The sequence below is a fragment of the Drosophila simulans genome, chromosome X (assembly GCF_016746395.2).
Source record: "Drosophila simulans strain w501 chromosome X, Prin_Dsim_3.1, whole genome shotgun sequence".
Classification (NCBI taxonomy): Eukaryota; Metazoa; Arthropoda; class Insecta; order Diptera; family Drosophilidae; genus Drosophila; species Drosophila simulans.
Window position 1 is genome coordinate 3,521,250 of NC_052525.2, and position 18,641 is coordinate 3,539,890.

The 18,641-nt window shown below is 47.2% G+C and overlaps 1 protein-coding gene across 3 annotated transcripts in view; it reads left to right on the forward strand.

Moving 5' to 3' along the window:
• LOC6725043 overlaps positions 1 to 17,247 on the forward strand; it is a 51,622-nt gene extending 34,375 nt beyond the window's left edge. For 2 of the 3 annotated variants that reach the window (XM_016173372.3, XM_002105654.4), the window contains 4 exons: positions 1,354 to 1,446; positions 10,651 to 10,944; positions 11,584 to 11,712; positions 11,788 to 17,247. In XM_016173372.3, coding sequence (XP_016038008.1) covers positions 1,354 to 1,446; positions 10,651 to 10,944; positions 11,584 to 11,712; positions 11,788 to 16,218 — 4,947 coding nt within the window. In that variant the 3' untranslated portion in view covers positions 16,219 to 17,247. Of the gene's footprint in view, positions 1 to 1,353; positions 1,447 to 5,587; positions 5,929 to 9,919; positions 10,398 to 10,650; positions 10,945 to 11,583; positions 11,713 to 11,787 lie in introns of those variants that run through there. The other variant, XM_016173373.3, reaches the window with a different exon arrangement.
• The last annotated feature ends 1,394 nt before the right edge of the window (positions 17,248 to 18,641 follow it).

The following is an 18,641-nucleotide window of genomic DNA, read 5'->3' on the forward strand; positions in this document are numbered from 1 at the left end:
TAGGCGTGGGTCGTTAGCTTTAGTTTAATCAGCTGGTTTAGTGAATTTAGTAGCTTAGCACGTGCTAAGCTAAGCGTCATCTTCCGGTTGTTAGGGGGAGCAAGACAGAGAAAGAGGAAGGAGAGGAGGAATAGGCTCCGCTAATGACTTCCTATTTTGGTGAACTTGTCAATTGACCATCGATGGGGGATTAATTAGCCTGTAAATGCCCAAAAAGACAGGAAATCATTTTCTTTTCCCCGCTTTATGCATAGTGTTTCTATTTTCTTCGCATTTCACCGCTTCCTTTTTTGTTTCGTTTTGATTCTCAGGTTTCCCGACCCTTTCCACCAATAGTTATTTTACTTATAGTAGCAATCCTTAACTTAACGTTTTGAAAAATCATTATAAATTGGAAATCTTTTTCCACTATATCATTGATATCATTGATATATCATTGATTCAGCTTGCAATATTTGATTTATATCTTAGTTTAATACGCAAACTGTTGTTATCCGTAGACATGAGTGTACAGACACACTTCTGAGTGTCTAAAACCTTTCTTTCGGCTGAGCAACCGTTTCATTTCGTTGGCCAAAAAACAGGCTCGTGCTCTGAGCTTGGGGATTTTGTGATTTGGGGGTCTATGTATGTATGTGCTTTGCAGCTGCTTCGACTGGACATGATGGGTGCCTAAGTTTTCTAACTGTTCGCTGACCGGTTTGTGGTTTTTTTCAGTTGCTCCAAATTGAATCGTACTCTTTGGCATTAGAAGGGCGAGGGGCTTTCACTGGTCGATCGTTAATTACAGCCCTTGGGACGGCTTAATTGATAGATCTTACGCAGGAGGGGGTCGTGATTCATCCCAGGTGAACTCTGACTTCAAAACGAAAACACCAGCGAAAATGAAGACAATATGAAAATCACCGAAAAGGCCGCCAAAATGTGGCGATCGAAGAGAAACTCCAGACGGGTTTTCCAGTCTCGATCGGTCTGCTCCGGCCACCCAATCTCAAAAGGCTGCGCCAAGCTCGAGACCCACGTCTGAGAAGGCCAAGATTTGGCTGGTTTTGCAGTTTTGTGGCTGTGGCTGTGGCCGAGTACGAAACTGGTTTTTGGCCAGCATTTTGTGGCGCGACTTTTGGGCAGGCAATTCAGTTCTCTTGAGTTTTAGAGCCTTTGTCTAAGCAAGCACACACAACAACACACGCACACAGCAGATCTCGGCGGGAAGATGGCGTCGCCTTAACCGGTTTGGGCCTCTCTTTTGTTATACACACAGAGATTTTGTGGAGATAGCCCCTTTCCTGTCCCCGATCTGTGCTCTCTTCTCTGCTGGCCAAGTTAATAATGCTCGCCCGTTCTCTTTTGCAGGTCTTGTGGCACTTGGACGCCTTTCGACGATCGTTTCGCGGCCTAAATCAGCACGTATGCGGTGGCCAAGACTGTATCTTTTGCGCTCTAAAGGTGAGTTCGAATTGATATTCAAGACACAAACCATTCGAAGATCGTAAGACATTGCTGAGAACATTTTAAAAGTTATTATTAATGAGGGATTAGAATTAAGAAACGCACCATAAACATTCTAACAAATAATTGAAAGATAGTCTAAGACATTTCTTTGATTTGTTTTACAACGTATTGTAGATTTTAATAATGTATTCTGGCTAAAATAATTTGGTATCGGCATTCGAAGTTGACGGTCAAAATAAGTGAAGCATACTTTTGGGCCTCGCAATAGTTATGCCTGGTGGATGGCGCAACTAATTCATGCCAACTTGCACATTAGAGAAATTCTCGTCTGTAATTTTCGCTCGCACCCAAATAAAGCAATTAAGCGCCAGGGTCAGGTCAATTTTCCCAGTTGCCTGTCTGGCTTTTCCAGATTTTCCACCTCCGATTTTCGACTGTTCGGCTGCACCTTAATTGCCAACATGCAGCCTTGTCTGCCTTGGAAAATCATCATTTATTCACACGCAGGGTGAAAATCTGTTCAGCTGCTCAAGTGCGTTTTGTTTTGTGATTTTCCCCAGGCTCAATGTTTTCCAGTCTTACTTTCCCAGGGAATGGGGAAAACCGGGGAAAAAATTAAATCCTTAAGTCGGCATGGCAGTCCCGAAAATGCAACATTCAATGACTCTACCTGGCGGGCAGGTTCACACCCCCTCCACACAACCTTGCGTGTCCGGGGCTGTTTAGATCCTGTTCCCGGATAAGTCCTGGGATCCTGTAGTCCTGGCCACTGGTCACGCCTGTCAGGACCTTTGCCGGACCCTCTAGCGTGACCGGCACTCAACGCCTCGTTTGTCCTGTTCTCACCTCGTAAAACCTCGAATTAAACTCGAGTCAAGTGCAATTATGCAAATGCCACTAGATTCGTTTGAACTTGATATAACAAAAATAGCTTTCCCTTCCGAAAACAGCTACAAGATACGTAATTATAATGTTATAAAAACCTCTTATTTGCACAACGGCAGTTCACATTTCATTTGAGATAAACCAAAACGCAGCACTATATCGACTGACTTTCGATATTAAAAAAAAGTGCATAATTACTCCAGAACGGGAAAACCAACAAGTCATCGAAAAACAAAAAAAGGTCATGATAGGCCGAACCGAAAAAAAAAACATGGGGACTCGAGAGCCATGAGGAAAACCATAAAACAGTCACCCTCTCAGGCGGCTCGTGCAATATACATACATATAGAAACCAGACCAGCGGATGATGATGATCATTATTATTATCTCGCTGATCATTAGCCAGAAGAGCAGAGTGGCAGAAAAGCAGAATAGGACCCAAACTCAAATATAGGCCCAAACGAAAACCCGGAGTAGCATCTTCCATCGTGCTAACCCCTGGGCAAGCGACAAACTCGTGACGTTCGGGAAAAACTCGGCCCGCCAGCAAACAAAAGGTTAACGACTGTACGCGACTGTACTTTTCGGGCCAAGACGCTCTGGCCACAAACAAAAAAAAGAAAAACAGGGTGCACACTGTGCTCACTGTGGGCCCGCTCTCCGCAGCGTTTTCCCCTTCGTTTTTTTCGCTCCTTAAACATTGATGACGACGAAGTGGAAAGTGTTGGTGCCTCTTCTTCGGTTTGTTTTTGTTTGACTGTTTTGTTTTGACTGTTCTGCACCTCCATGCCGTCGTGCAGTGTGCCCCCAAACCTCCCGACTAGGCCCTGGAAACCATGGCTGCCACTTGCCCACTTGTTTGCTGCCACATATTAAACGAGAAATGAGAAACGAGAAGGGTTGCCCCTTTTGCCTTTGCCTTTGCATTTTGCATTATTTATACGCGGCCCGGCTAAATTAATTTTTACTCCACCTTTCCCGCGGGAAGAAGACTATTTAATTATGAAAATCGTCGCACTGAAGACGTTGGCCTTTTCGAGCTGGGAAACTCCCACGATTGCGATCGCATTTTGACCGTTCCCCACGCTGATTGTTTCACATAAGAGGGCTAAGAACTTCTTCTTGATGAAAAATCGTCTCGACAGTTTTCTCGGCGCTGCCATGCTTCAATGCACAATTCTCATTAGGAAGGGCCCAGACTTTTCATTATGCATTTCCAGAAATCCACACAACCAAAGGACAAAGTCATTAGAGTGAGAGGCAACCAAGAAGACAATGTCCTCTTTAGCAGGAAAACGATCCATCCAGGTCCAACCAAAGTCCATGCCGCAGACACTTGATGATCGTGTGCCAGTTGCATGGGCTTCCACTTATCGCCAAGCTCTGTTTGCCCTCCAAGTACATATGTATGGTATATGCATACTCCAGATTTGGATTTTTCGGGTACTCTATAATCTGGATGGCATCTAAAGCAAGTGCAAACAGTCTTTTTTTGGGGGTTTTATTTTTTAGTTTCATTGTTTGTTCAGAGCCACCATAAAAAGGAAATCCAAATTACCATGAACAAAGCCAGAGTTGGAGGTGTGTATTATGTACTATATAGTAGTGCTGGTAGTATGTACATACATGCATATGTAAGATGGGCACGAGTGCAGAAGGTGCTAATCGGAGATGCAGAGACAAATCCATTTCCATCATCGCCATATCTCAATCAGTGTGATTCACTCTTCAGCAACGATCAAAAAACCCATGTATGTACGTTGCCGATCTTTACCTTTAATTTTGTTAAGCTTTATTTCGTTTCTTCTGATTTTCGTTGTGCTTTTTTTATATGTCTTCAATTTATTCGATCGACGTGCGATACGAAGGTTTTTTATTCGTACAAAAATACGACAACTTTTTATTTACCGCCTTGGCAAAGAAATGCAGTCAGTCGGCGACAGAGAATCCATCAATTATTGAATAGTTTTCTCAGTTTTTGTTTGATATTTTAGCCAAGATCGCCTTTGACATATTAGAGAAAGAAACCTCAGCGTGTCAATCCATCAAAATGGCCCAGTGTTTTGTTTTCGGGCTATCTAGTTACTATACTCGCCAAATTGGTCAAAACGTTTTGGGTAAAGTTGATTGATCAGTTCTGTGTCTTGGCTAAAAAAAATTATAAAGGCTAACGACATTTCAGTTGGTGATCATCCAATATTTATCACTATATTTTATCTAACTCTCAAATATAAATGGAACTTGCTGGGTATTTTACATACACAGTTGAGTGACGTTTGTTGCCTTGCATTTGTTATGCAAGTGTGTCCAATGCACATCTGCATCTTGGTCTTGTGTGCAGTTTACTCTGACCCAATCAATCAACTGACGTTACACCTTCGTAGTCTGGCCATGAGTCACTGTTTGACTCCAGTTTCGATGCCCCAACTCTCGCTTCTTTTTGAGTCATGGACTCGTTGGCGGGTGGCTGGTCCTAAACTTTTGAACCCAGAGAAGAAAGAGGCCTTTTGTTTACTCCTCGTTTTGTTTTTTTTTTTACTTTTCGGCATCGGAGCCGCAGCATCTCCTATCTTACTTTTACCGCTCCACTCAGCTACAGCAAATACAACAAATTTGGGCTACAAGGCTTATGGACGATCGAATATATTAGGGCTTTCCATGGAATCGCTCGGGTTTTTTCGTTTCGTAGCGTTTGCACATGCGCACGCGTTTCTCTGGCGTTCCCGCTTTTACAGGATGACTCATGAATCTCAAGATCTGCAATCTGCGCACCAAAGACAACCATGGCCACAGACTCCAAGCTTGGTCTTAGACCTATGCCTACCGTATTCTTGGGGTTCTGGTCTATTATTTAGGCTGCAAGATGATGCGGACTTTTCTATATACCGCTCTGCCTGCATTTGTCATTTTGACAAAGGTATATCCGTGGCGGCATACAGGGTGCTTCGTCTGTAGAAATCTGAGAATCGAATCGTAGAGCTGAGAATCTCGAGAGAAGAGTGAGAGAGAGACGCTGTTTACCTGCTCGGGCAAGACATTTACCTGTTTGGCCTACTACAAGACAAACTCCCCCGTTTTCGAGTTCGGATTCGGATTCGGTTTGGGTATGGGTTCGGGTTTTTGGTTAGGGTTTGCTCAGGTGAGTTCGCTGTTGATATAACTGAAGTTCTTGTTCCCCTGGAAAACCAGTTTCTCCGGAGAGCCAGCATTGCTGAGCACCTTTCTCTCTCTCTCTCTCTCTCTCTCTTGTCGGATGGCCAAAAGCCAAGCGGCCAAACGAGTTTCAGTTGCGATACATATTTCCCAGTCGGCGGACGTGTTTTCATCGGCAGTCGGTCGCTTTTGCTCCATCCACAAACCCCATCCAGAATCGAATCTCAGTGGAAATCAAAGTGAAGAATTGCGCGCGCGGCAAAAAATAACGCTGATTCCTAACGAGTTCAAATAAAACTGATTTTTTTTTTGTGCCTGGTGCCTGCAAAAGTTTACTTAACAAACAACCAATACCACTGGCTAAGAGATCCAGAGTTGTGCTCAGATCGAGATAAATCACTGGATTACTTTTATAACTACAAAACAGAATATGCTTGCGTAAGTTGAAAACTTAAACAAAGCTCAAACAGAACTCAAGTTTTTGGTCAGTTTTGATTATTAGAAATGAAACAATGGAGTTTGGGATCGCAGCTCAATTCAAATGGAATTACCTGTTTCTTTTCCGTTGGTTATTGATTCTTTGATATTCGGCGAGCATGTGGGTCCGGTCCGCGTCAAAAATCATAGCGGTCCAAATGGCTTAAGACCGCCAACCGCCAACTGCCAACTTGTTTTTTCCTCACCTTTTGTGAAGATCTTTTGGTATGTAAATGCCTGGCAGCCCGCAGCCTTCGTGGAAACCTGCTACGAACAGGTACAGTGGGCACTCGCCTAATGCATTTATGCTGCTTATTAAAGATTAATCTGTGCGCCGCACGCAGGCTCTTTTTATATACTCTTACGTATGCACACACATATATCTCTTTCTCAAGACCCCTGGTTTCCCTAGGGAAAGTCCAGGGAAACACGCGATCTTCAAGTGCGATTTTTTCTTATATCCAAAAGGGGAGTGTTTTAGTTTAAAGTTTCAATTTGCATGGACTCCCCCCTGCACTCCACTCCCGCAATTGAAATGCAGGCCGTCAACCCGATGTTGGGCTCCTTCTTCTTTTGGCCCAAGCCATATGTCACTAGCCCAGCCATCATTATCATTATCATGGCTATCAGAATGCCGCGACTTATTCTCCTTCTTCTTGGACTCCTCTGTCCCAGTCGCATATTAAGCGGCAGATTTGTGTATTTATGGGTAATTCTTGGGCCTCCAACGCCTGCCTAGCATATGTAAACATGGGGCCACTTGAATACAGTCATTAGCCAACTACTTGGGAGTCGCCTCACGTGCGGAAATCACTGCTACAGGTTGCCGTTGCAACACTCCCCCTTTCACCTTGCGTCGCACAGGAATAAATATGTATATATCTAGGATTTGAATATGAAAACGTATTTCTGTACATCCAGAGAGTTTTCTAAAAATTCTGCTTGTATTTTTCAAAGTAAAGCATTACGATATACTGAAAACTCTGCAGGCGACGACAAAGCATTAGAATAGTTTTTGCCATGTATCTCAGCATGTTCTATGGCTCATAGATCTGCCAGTCATCGCTTTTTCGCTGCTGGATTCTCGGCCTGAGACATCTGTAGCATGAAGTGCAAGCTGCTGGCGGCAGGTTGCCAGTTGCTAGTTGCAGATTGCTGGTGGTGGGCTGTTGCACGTGTGGTGTTCCCACATTTGGCCAGATAGCCCAGGTAGACTCACTCTTTGTCTCAATCTGGCTGAGAAAAAAGGTCAGTTCTGGCTCTTTGTTGCCGCTGTAATTGCGGAAGCAGAAACATTCAGCTACAGCCAGCGTTTTGGCCCCCGCTTGTGGCTTAACAATTAAAGCCCATAAATCATCAGGCTTGCAAAAAGATAAATAATCATAAAGCACCAACAAAAACAACAGAAGCGAGCAACAATAATAAGAAGTAATAACAATAAATGAAAACATTTAGCTGCAGGCCAGCTTGTGTTGCCAACTCGTTTTGCATTCGACAACAGCTGCCCAAAGCTCTCAGTATCTGTATCTGTATCTGTATCTCTAACTCTGGTGTGTATCTGCGATCTATGTACGTTTAGAGGTGTGCAAAGCCAAAGTCCCAAAGCCCAAAGCCCCGATCTATAAATAGTGTCGGTTGGGTTAGCGTCTGTCTCAATCTCAAGGACTGCCAGTTCGGTTTCCCCGCCAAGTGTCGCCTCATCGAATCTCGAATCTCGAGACTTGAGACTTGAGCGAAACTCGTGTTTCATGACATGATCCACAAAATGGAGGACAAGGCATCTGGATATTGCGATGCAATTTTGAAATAACGTTTTTTTTGGGCAAAAGCAAGAGACTCTAATTTCAATTTGTTGGCCTAATCACCTGTATAATTTCATTTTAATTCTCACACGTAACATGGTTACAATCCATGAGGCTAGCGCCATTTTACAAACCACTGTCATTTTGTTGAAGACCCCTAGTAGTTCCATTCGGGGAGCTACTCGCATTTCAAGATAAGCCCCTTGTGCTCTGCAGTTGCGCACTTCGCGCAAATCGTTGGCCAATTGCCGGCTAATTATGTACATGGCCTAAATGATTCGCCAACTTCCACGTTTGTGTGGCAACAGTGTGGTCCAGTGCCTCAAAAGGCCCAAAAGCGGGAATTAAAGAGCGTGACGTTTGATTTTGTGCCCCGGACTAATTAGCATGCAACTGTTTTGTCCAATGAATGCCCAATTATACAACAACAATTGAGCAGGGCGGGAACGCCCATTTCGCTGCACTTTACCTGGAAAACGACATGTATTAGTACAGCACTACCACTGGAAGTCCGAACTTCCGCTCGCCAACGTCGGCTTTTCCGCTTATTAAACATTTTCGGAGTTTCGGGTCAGAACGCTGGCCATAAAATCCAGAATTGTCACCCAGTTGTTGTTACTGCGTGTGGCACTAAAAAATACATAAGCCACGTTTATGGGTCTTTAGGCGGGCTTCAGCCATTGGCTCTTCATTTTTCGGGAAAGATAACATAGGTTTTTGAGAATTTTAGCTAAGAATGCACTGCTGATTGTAAGTTCACCTGGTCTCTACTTAATTGCGTTAATATTTGTGAGTTGTTTTTTGTATATTTGTCGTTGTTTTCTTTCTACTCGAACTTGAGCAGTCGCTCATGCGAAGTGCAAACTGATGAACTCACAACTCAAACTTCTTCCCCCGAATATTTCGTCCCTTTCACGATCTCGCTCAAAACTCAAACAGTTGACAAGTGTTAATTGTGCCGACTCCACTCCCAATTTCGATTCAAGTATTTCGTGTGCAAAACTGATCTTTGCGTATTTATTTATGGGGATCGTGTATACGAGTATGCGAATAAGACACTTTAAAAATCGATTTTCGAATTAAAATATGTTATGTTTGTTATTCAAAAGGGAAAATTGCCCAGCATAAATACTTTTTTTTTGCCCTTTTGACATGCTTAAGATGATAAACGCACGGTCTTGGCAAATAAACATACATACGTACGTGTCCGCAACAATAATGGCTTTTTAATCATTTTTAGCAAGAGAATTGTGCTCTGTGCATATCAGCCTGCATTTAATAATTTTAGGCCGACTCATTGTTCGTGTGTCGGGTTGCCGTTGCTTTGGCCAAACAATTGTAATTGACAGCAGAAAAGGCAAAAGGCGTTTACAGATCTCAGCCATATGTCGCATATGGCGTCATTCTGGGACCCCTAATGCCCCGCCGATGCCCTGGTAGCTCCATTAACTTGGACCTGCGGCTCCAGGTCTCGGGTTCCATCGAGTGGCACTTCATTTTCGAGGCGTCAGCGGTTGTCAGGCGGCAACATTAGACCGTTCTGCCGTTCTGCCGCTGTACCGCTCGGCGCTTACCGCTTACCGCTTAGCACTGCACATGCAATTTGCTGTTTTCAGCTTTGCAGCTTAGCAGTTTTGAGAAACCGCTGACTGACTTTTCTTGGGGCTGGAGAACTTTGTCTCGGCGGCTTGGAATATGGACCGGTTTGCTTTTTGCTGGCGAAACTTTCGATTGGCCGCAAATGAGGTCGAGAGCAGGCCAAAAGCGAAAGTCAAGTCCAGTCGAGTTGCGTTTAAGGCTTAGGGTAGGGTGTGCCAAATGATGGTTAAAAACCTGTCGCAGCTGTTATCGTGCTAGTATCGACCCATGCGATATGCCAAGAAGTGCTCGTCTCGTACCTTTAATTGCCTCGAATCGCTACTAACTTCCTCCTTAATTGCTGGGGGTTGCAGATTGCAAATTGTCGTTTTTTGGGGGCTGACTTTGCACTTTAGTTCGCACTTCCGCTGGCTGACTTCCCCCTTTTTGTGTTTTCGAGCTGACTAGAGTAAAAAACACTTAACACCCTGCCTGGCCAAAAACTTGAGAACTGCATAAACAGGCGAGCGGAGAGGTAAAAGCTAAGCAATTTTGTAAAATCATTTCCACAGTGCCATGTTGTGACTCTGATTACCGGATAACAGCAAGATGATCAAGTTCCGCTACAAAAGGAAAGAACCCACGAATGTGGTGGGCCTAGCAGCCCCAACTGGAGGAGCTGCAGCATTGGGATCAGGAGCACCCAGCACCCCGTGCACATCCCCAACATCACCTGTTTCCGTACCCGTTCCCGTTCCCGTTCCCGTTCAAGCCCACCATCCGCATCCCCAGTTGGGGCACCTGATCAGCAACAATGGAGGCACCCTGCCAAGGAGTAGTCCCCGCAAATTGATCCTGGACGGAGCCGACAAGTCGGCCACTTTGACCCGCCAGCAGTCGAAGCAGAAGTCGGTCAGTGCCTTGGCCAAAGTGGCCAGCAGCGTGGAATTGGCCGTAATGGGCTATAATAGCACTGGCAATGGCAATAGCAATGGTCATATCAACAGCGCGGGAAATTCGGAGAGGGATCGGTGCATCAATGCGGTTATCGTAAGTCTAGGGAGTAATATCACGTGGGGGAAGCTCTAAATTATCGACTTGTATTAGTCTAAGGCCAGAAATGAAACGCACACAAGTGTATTCACATATTTTGTTTATTATTTAGTAATCTAATGTAACTTAGGAAATACTTTATGTGAAATAGCTTACATAATCACTCAGCATTGTCTTTCGAAATATTCTTAGCTATAGTCATTATTCTAAGTTGAAGTCTTCTAACCAATTTGTTCCCTTCTTGCAACAGGAACTCTTCCAGCAGCTGCAGACCAGTTCTGAGCCCGCCTTGTGCCCGGAGCCACTGCGTCGGGCTTTGGCCAGTGGTCCTTTGGCTGGACGCCGATTCCCACTCGGCTGCTTGGGCGATGCCGCCGAATGCTTCGAGCTCCTTCTCCACCGCGTCCACTCGCACATTTCGCCGGATGACGGCGACTCTTGCGAATCCTCCGCCTGCATCGCCCACCGAAGGTTCGCCATGCGCGTCATCGAGCAGAGCGTCTGCAAGTGCGGAGCCAACTCGGAGCAGCTGCCCTTCACCCAGGTACGCAGTGTAACCATTTAACGAGAATCTTATAGGATAGGATTCTTAATGAAGGCATTAATCAAAGCTCCGACAGCAGTACTTGCAAAGCAATGAACAAAGCAAATTTTACTCGGCGATTAAATGGAGTATATAGAGTTCGCTTTAAAGTTTAGCCTTTTTTAATGCGAATTAAATCATTGTACAACGCTTTTGCAAGTGTAGCCAACCCGTTTTTTCTGTTCCTCCGATTGAAGCCATGAACCGCAGATACAATCGCCGATCGAATCAGAGCCAAACTCGTGGCGTGGGTTCCACCAGTTTGGCTCCGAGCACCTGCAACATACGATGTTGCACTTGCCGTGTCTTGAGTGTGATGAATGTCTTGAATGTCCGCGACTTGTCTCTCTGTCCGAGAACAGTTACCGATCTGGGCGGAGTAAACGGGTTATGCGACATTGCCGTGCACATGCAGATTGTCTGCGAAAAGCTGCTCGGACCAGTTGGTCCCTTAAAAGGGGCCGTATAATCGATGGCTAATGCGTATATATCTCGGGGTGACGTCAGCGCGTGCCTGGAGAGTCGCAGTGGGCGTATTACTTCCGTCTTGACCATATTCCGCTGTTAACTAATTGACTTGTGTTCTCCAATCACACACAGATGGTGCACTACGTCTCTGCCTCGGCTCTGACCTCCCAGAAAAGTCTGGCCCTGCAGTCTCATCAGCAACTGAGCTTTGGCCAGCTTTTAAGGGCCGCCGGCAACATGGGCGACATACGCGACTGTCCGGTGAGTTGTCAACTTAACAATTATCCATGCTGGCGGTTGAAACTCATATTGTAACTCTCTTGAATCCTAAAACAGAACACCTGCGGCGCCAAGATTGGGATTTGTAGGGCCCTGCTCAACCGACCAGAAGTTGTGTCCATTGGCATCGTTTGGGACTCTGAGCGACCGGCGGCGGATCAGGTTCATGCCGTCCTGAAGGCAGTGGGCACCAGCCTGCGCCTGGGTGACGTTTTCCACCAGGTCAGCGAGCCACGATGGGCCCAGCAGACCCAGCACGAGCTGGTTGGCATCGTTTCCTACTACGGCAAACACTACACCACCTTCTTCTTCCACACGAAGCTTAAGGTGTGGGTCTACTTCGATGATGCGAACGTGAAGGAGGTGGGGCCCAGTTGGGAGGGCGTGGTGGACAAATGCAGCCGGGGAAGATATCAACCACTCCTGCTGCTGTACGCCGTTCCCCAGCAGCCGTCGGTGGGCAACGGTGCAGGTGTCAGTCACGTGGATGTGGCCATGCCGGCGAGTGCTCCATCGAGTGCTGGCTCAGTGGTTCGCCGGGCAGTTACGCCCAGTCCGGAGAAGCCCAGCTTGGGCAATACAAGGAGGGCCATCACTCCGACTCCGCTGAGGACACCACCCAACGACTACCAGAACCTGAGTGTGATTCAAAAGAATATCTTTCCGAGCAATCTGGCAATGGGCACGGATGAAACGGATGCCTACATCAGCCGCAAAACGGTTGAACACGTGCTGAGTGCCCAGTACCAGAATTTGAGCGTAATCCAGGACAAGATTGGAGGCGGCAATGGAGTCGGTGTTGGCCAACAGAGCGTGGATAAGGATGGTGGCTTCCTGAGCCGAAAGCCCATCGAGGCAGTGCTGAGTGCCCAGCTGGCGAGGAGGCAGCACCTCCAACTTCAGCGCAGTCACAGTGCGGAGTCAAGCTCGGGCCACGCCTCCTCCAACGGCAGTTCTCCGCCCAGCGATGGACTCACAATGCCGGAGCACCTGAATCAGCCACGTCGTCGCGACTCAGGCAATTGGTCTGGCGATCGAAACAGCGCTAGTTCGGCCAGTTCCACGACGCTGGATAATCCCTATCTGTACATGGTGGCCAAGAGGGGAGTGGCAGCAGTGCCCCAGAGCCCCACGCGACATGGTTTGCCATATGACCCGGGCTACGACTCCTTTTCGCTAAGCTCCACGGACTCATATCCGCCGAAGCATGCGCTAAATCCACAGCTGGCTAAGATACCGGAAGCAGCCATGGGCGTCGTTTCAAACGGAGGAGCAGTGCCCCATGGACATGGCAACGGACAGCTGGCCTTGTCTGGGGACTGCGAAAAGCTGTGCCATGAGGCAGACCAGTTGCTCGAAAAGTCCCGACTGGTGGAGGAGTCGCATGATCTGGAAACAGCCCTGGTGCTCTGCAATGCGGCTGCTGGGCGGGCACGGGCCGCTATGGATGCCCCGTACAGCAATCCGCACACGATGACCTTTGCCCGGATGAAGCACAATACTTGCGTGATGCGGGCCCGTAGTCTGCACCGGCGGATTCTGGTGGAGAAGGGGGCTGAAACAGAGGCTATGCCCGAACTGAAGCACATGCGCGAAGGGAGCACGAGTAGTGTGAAGCACGTGCGCCAGAATAGCAAGGATCGCACGTTAGAGAAGGAGCAGCAGCAGCTGCAGTTCCAGCAGATACAGCAGATCCAGCAGATCCATCAGATCCAGCAGCAGATCCCAGCCAGCATCGAAATATATGCCACGCTCCCGAAGCGCAAGAGTCCTCTGAAGGCCTTGGTCTCTGCGTCCGCGTGCGATGACAACGCTATCGAGTACGAGCAGGAGAAGCAACTGGCCACCAGTCCGGGAAAACCGGAGCGGGAGAGTCGCTCGCTGTTCGGGCGCAAGGACAAAGAAAAGGAGAAGCGGAGTCGCAGCGAGGATCGCAACAAGCTTACTCGTGAGTTCTCGCTCACCGAAACGCTTCTAGTGAATGCCAAGGACACGCTGAAGAAGCATAAGGAGGACAAAGACGAGAAAAAGGAGAAGGACAAGAGCGGCAAAAAGCAGCACAAAATCAGACGCAAGCTCTTGATGGGCGGGCTCATTCGTCGCAAGAATCGCTCCATGCCGGACCTCACGGAGGCGGTGGACGACTCGACGGCCAATGCCGGCATAACCCACCATCCACATTATCCTGCACAGGGCGTAACTACGGCGGGCACTCTCTTGGGTGCCTCCGTAGACGACAGTGCCGTGGGATTGGGCAAACACGGCCACGGCATGAGCGGCTACATCTCTGAGGGGCACTTTGACTACTCGGGGTCCGGGTCGGGCTCAAATTCGGGAGCCGGCAGCAATCCAAATCCGAATCTGGAGAGGAGCAAGCTGATGCGCAAGAGCTTCCACGGCAGCGGCAGGCAGTTGACCATGGTACCAAAAGTGGCTCCACCGCCGCCCATGCGAACCAGCTCCACTTTGACCCCACAGCAACAACAACAACAGCAATTTCACCATGAGGCCAACTTGTCCAACATCTCGGCCATGAGTTCAAACACCTCGATTAGCGAGGACTCCTGCCAGACGATCATCACCACTTGCGCGCAGGTTCACTCGGAGCAGAGTCCTCTAAAGGATTTGCAAATGCTGGTCGCTCAGGACGAGCTGCCACTGCCGCCGCCAATGGAACTGCCTCCGTACCCAAGTCCACCGCACTCTTCCTGCCATTCGCGACAAGCTAGCGAAGATTTCCCGCCACCACCACCGCCGGAACTGGATCTGGAGCCACTCAACCAGCAACTGAGCCAGCTGCAGGCACTGGAGGCGGCCAGTAAGCAGCAGCGCCAGCAACTTGAATCCCTCGAGGGCACCACCAGCATTTTGGCCCAGCTGCAGCAGCGCCAGCACCTGCTCAAGCTGAGAAAGGAGCAGGCCAATCACCCGGGAGCAGCCACCACCGATGCCACCTGGCTGAAGGAGCTGCAGGCGAAACAGGCCAACGATTTGAGAGCCATGCAACGTAAGCTGGAGGCCTCGTCGCCATCAAGTGTCAGGGACTTGACCCATCGCTTCGAGCAAACCTCCATTCGATCCTACGCCTCGCAGGAGCTATTGTCCCAGCCGGGACAGTCTCAGCAGATGGGGCAGCTGCGCACCCAGATGAACGGGCTGCCGAACGGCAATGCAAAAATGGATGTGGATGAGGTGGACGCTATGCCGCCGGTGAGAAGCTCCCTGCCCGCCGCGCTCACCGCCCACCAATTGCTGCCCAAGCCCAAGTACGAAATGACCCAATCGCAGATTGCAGAGGAGATTCGCGAAGTGGAGTTGCTGAACACGATGGTACAGCAGACACTGAATCAGAACGGAGCTGCCGCACTACCTAAGCGGGTAAAGAAAAAGAGCGTCTCCTTTTGCGACCAGGTGATCCTGGTTGCCACAGCTGGGAACGAGGAGGATGATGATTTTATACCCAATCCCATACTGGAGCGGGTCCTGCGGACTGCCCAGCATCCCAACGAAAAAGTCACTGCTCAAATGATCCAGCAGCAGCAGCAGAACATGATGCGATTGCAAACGGAAGCGCAGCCGCGACAACAGCAGCTGCAGCAGCTGCAACAGCTGCAACAACCATCGCCCATGTTGGGCAGACCAGCAGCAGCCACAGCAGATATGCAGAGATACGTCCAGAGGATGCAGCAACAGCAACAGCAGCAGCAACAGCAGCAGCAGCAGCAACAGCAGCAGCAGCAACTACAGCAGCAGCAACAGCAGCATCAACACCAGGAGTTGTACCGCCAGCAGCAGCTACATCGCACTAGTATGAGCGGCATAGCCAGCCAGCAACACTTGCAGCAATTGGATGCACAGTACACTACCATGCCGCGTCCCTTGCATCATTCACAGCTTGGTAGCTACTCTGTGACTTTGCAGAAACACCAGCAACTTCAGCAGCAACAGCAACAGCAGCAGCAGCAGCAGGCTCCGCAGCAGCTCAGCGTGGGCTACTTTAGCAATGGCAGTGTGGCGACTTCAGAGCAAGTGCCACTGCCTTCGCCCTACCAGCGGGTGCCCCTGCCACATGGATACCAGCCTGCAGCAGCAGGACCCTACTACCCGCTACCCAATGCCCAGCAGCATCTGCAGCAGCAACAGCTGATGGCCAAGCCCGTGCAGAAAAAGGTGAGCTTTGAGCCAGGAACCAAGGGCGAAGCCGATTGCTTGCCCCCACCACCGCCGCCGCCGCAAAAGAACGGCTTGCCCGAGACCGGATCTGCAGGATCAGGACACCCTGGAGCAGCACCGGGGGCAAGTGTAGCGGGCGGCACCACATCGGCCGGCATCACCGCCATTCCCACCCGCGTCTACAACAATGCCATTGTGAAGGCTTCTGCCAAAGCCGTTGAGTGCAATTTGTGCCGCAAGCGGCATGTGATCGCACCGGCGGTATATTGCACCAACTGCGAGTACTACCTGCAGATGCTGAACCAGCGCAGATGATGATGATTCGACCCTCGACCATCGACCATCTCTAGTGCAACTTTCTAGCCGTACATGGAACCCGTTAATCTCAAGCATTACAATGCTGCCACGTCGCCAATAAGGATCCGCCAAGGATGTACATAGCATGCTTACAAATACGTAGGTGTAAGGATATAAAGTGTTGCCAGCTATCAGGCAAATTGCATGGACCCGGACTCAAGGATCAGGCGGAATGCGGAAACGGAGGGGAAACACAGTCCTTCTATGGTTCTACATGAGAAGTTCCCGCTGTGACACATAACCCACCCACTAATGCCACCACCACCCATCACCACCCACATCAATGCCAATGTCCCCAGCACACGCACACAAGCATATTGTACACGCCCACTCATACCTACACATATACTTGCCCAGGAATCGTGCGAAAGCTTAGCGATGCAGCGGTACCACCGAATGGGATTACAGTATAGTCCAGCCGCTGCATCGCTTACAAGCTGCACAGTGCCACCCGTCGCCCCATTGGACATCGATCGCTTGACTAACTCCACATTTTTAAACACCCAAAGCCTGACCAGTCGTCCGCCTCCATAGACCACATTATTGTTTTTTGTTTCGACACCGAATTTTACTTACATTTTTTACCTAAGCTAACTAAATACGATTTATTTCTCTGTGTGAGACGCCAGCAGTTTGAAACTTGGTCGTTGAGCTTCCTTGTGCGTGCTGTTGTCCAACGACACTCGCATTCCCATTTTTTTTACATCTTTTTTTGTATAATTTTTAGTTTTACTCTAAATCAATTAAGGCATTTATTTTTTTATTGTCGTACTTAATTATGTTAAGAATATTTTTTGTGTCGTCTTGCATTTAAACGAATAGTGTTAATATAACTCTTACATATAACATAAATTTTATAAGATTTTATTTTTCTATAACATTATTAAGAGATACTTTGCGGCATATGAACAACGAAATAAGAGATGTAGAGCATCCACAAGAATGGGAAAACATTAATATTTTTTAAATAAATGCATAAAAACAAAATCATAAAGTCTTTTTACTTCTGTGGAGCACCATAGCTCTATAAATTAGTATTTTCTCAATAGCATTAAAAATAGTTGTCCAAAAGTGAAATGCCATACCTCGTTGAATTCGTAATAAAATTCCCTATCGACCTGTGTTCGGAAACGGAAGTTCTATTTTTTGCCATTTTTCGCAAATTTAAATGATGGTACCAAGTGATCATAATCAGCAACAGATGTATACTGAAAACCAACTGATCGTTGGTCACCTTCTGGAATTCCTGTTCGCCTGGTAATTTAAACCGTAAAAATCAAACAATTTGCATTACAAAATACGCGTTTTTGTGCCGAATTTGTTAGATTTTTGGATTTTTGGTACCAAGTGATCATAATCAGTAACAGGTGTATACTGAAAACCAACTGATCGTTGGTCACCTTCTGGAATTCCTGTTCGCCTGGTAATTTAAACCGAAAAATCAAACAATTTGCATTACAAAATACGCGTTTTTGTGCCGAATTTGTTAGATTTTTGGATTTTTGGTACCAAGTGATCATAATCAGTAACAGGTGTATACTGAAAACCAACTGATCGTTGGTCACCTTCTGGAATTCCTGTTCGCCTGGTAATTTAAACCGAAAAATCAAACAATTTGCATTACAAAATACGCGTTTTTGTGCCGATTTTGTTAGATTTTTGGATTTTTGGTACCAAGTGATCATAATCAGTAACAGGTGTATACTGAAAACCAACTGATCGTTGGTCACCTTCTGGAATTCCTGTTCGCCTGGTAATTTAAACCGAAAAATCAAACAATTTGCATTACAAAATACGCTTTTTTGTGCCGAATTTGTTAGATTTTTGGATTTTTGGTACCAAGTGATCATAATCAGTAACAGGTGTATACTGAAAACCAACTGATCGTTGGTCACCTTCTGGAATTCCTGTTCGCCTGGTAATTTAAACCGAAAAATCAAACAATTTGCATTACAAAATACGCGTTTTTGTGCCGAATTTGTTAGATTTTTGGATTTTTGGTACCAAGTGATCATAATCAGTAACAGGTGTATACTGAAAGCCAACTGATCGTTGGCCACCTTCTGGAATTCCTGTTCGCCTGGTAATTTAAACCGAAAAATCAAACAATTTGCATTACAAAATACGCGTTTTTGTGCCGAATTTGTTAGATTTTTGGATTTTTGGTACCAAGTGATCATAATCAGTAACAGGTGTATACTGAAAACCAACTGATCGTTGGTCACCTTCTGGAATTCCTGTTCGCCTGGTAATTTAAACCGAAAAATCAAACAATTTGCATTACAAAATACGCGTTTTTGTGCCGATTTTGTTAGATTTTTGGATTTTTGGTACCAAGTGATCATAATCAGTAACAGGTGTATACTGAAAACCAACTGATC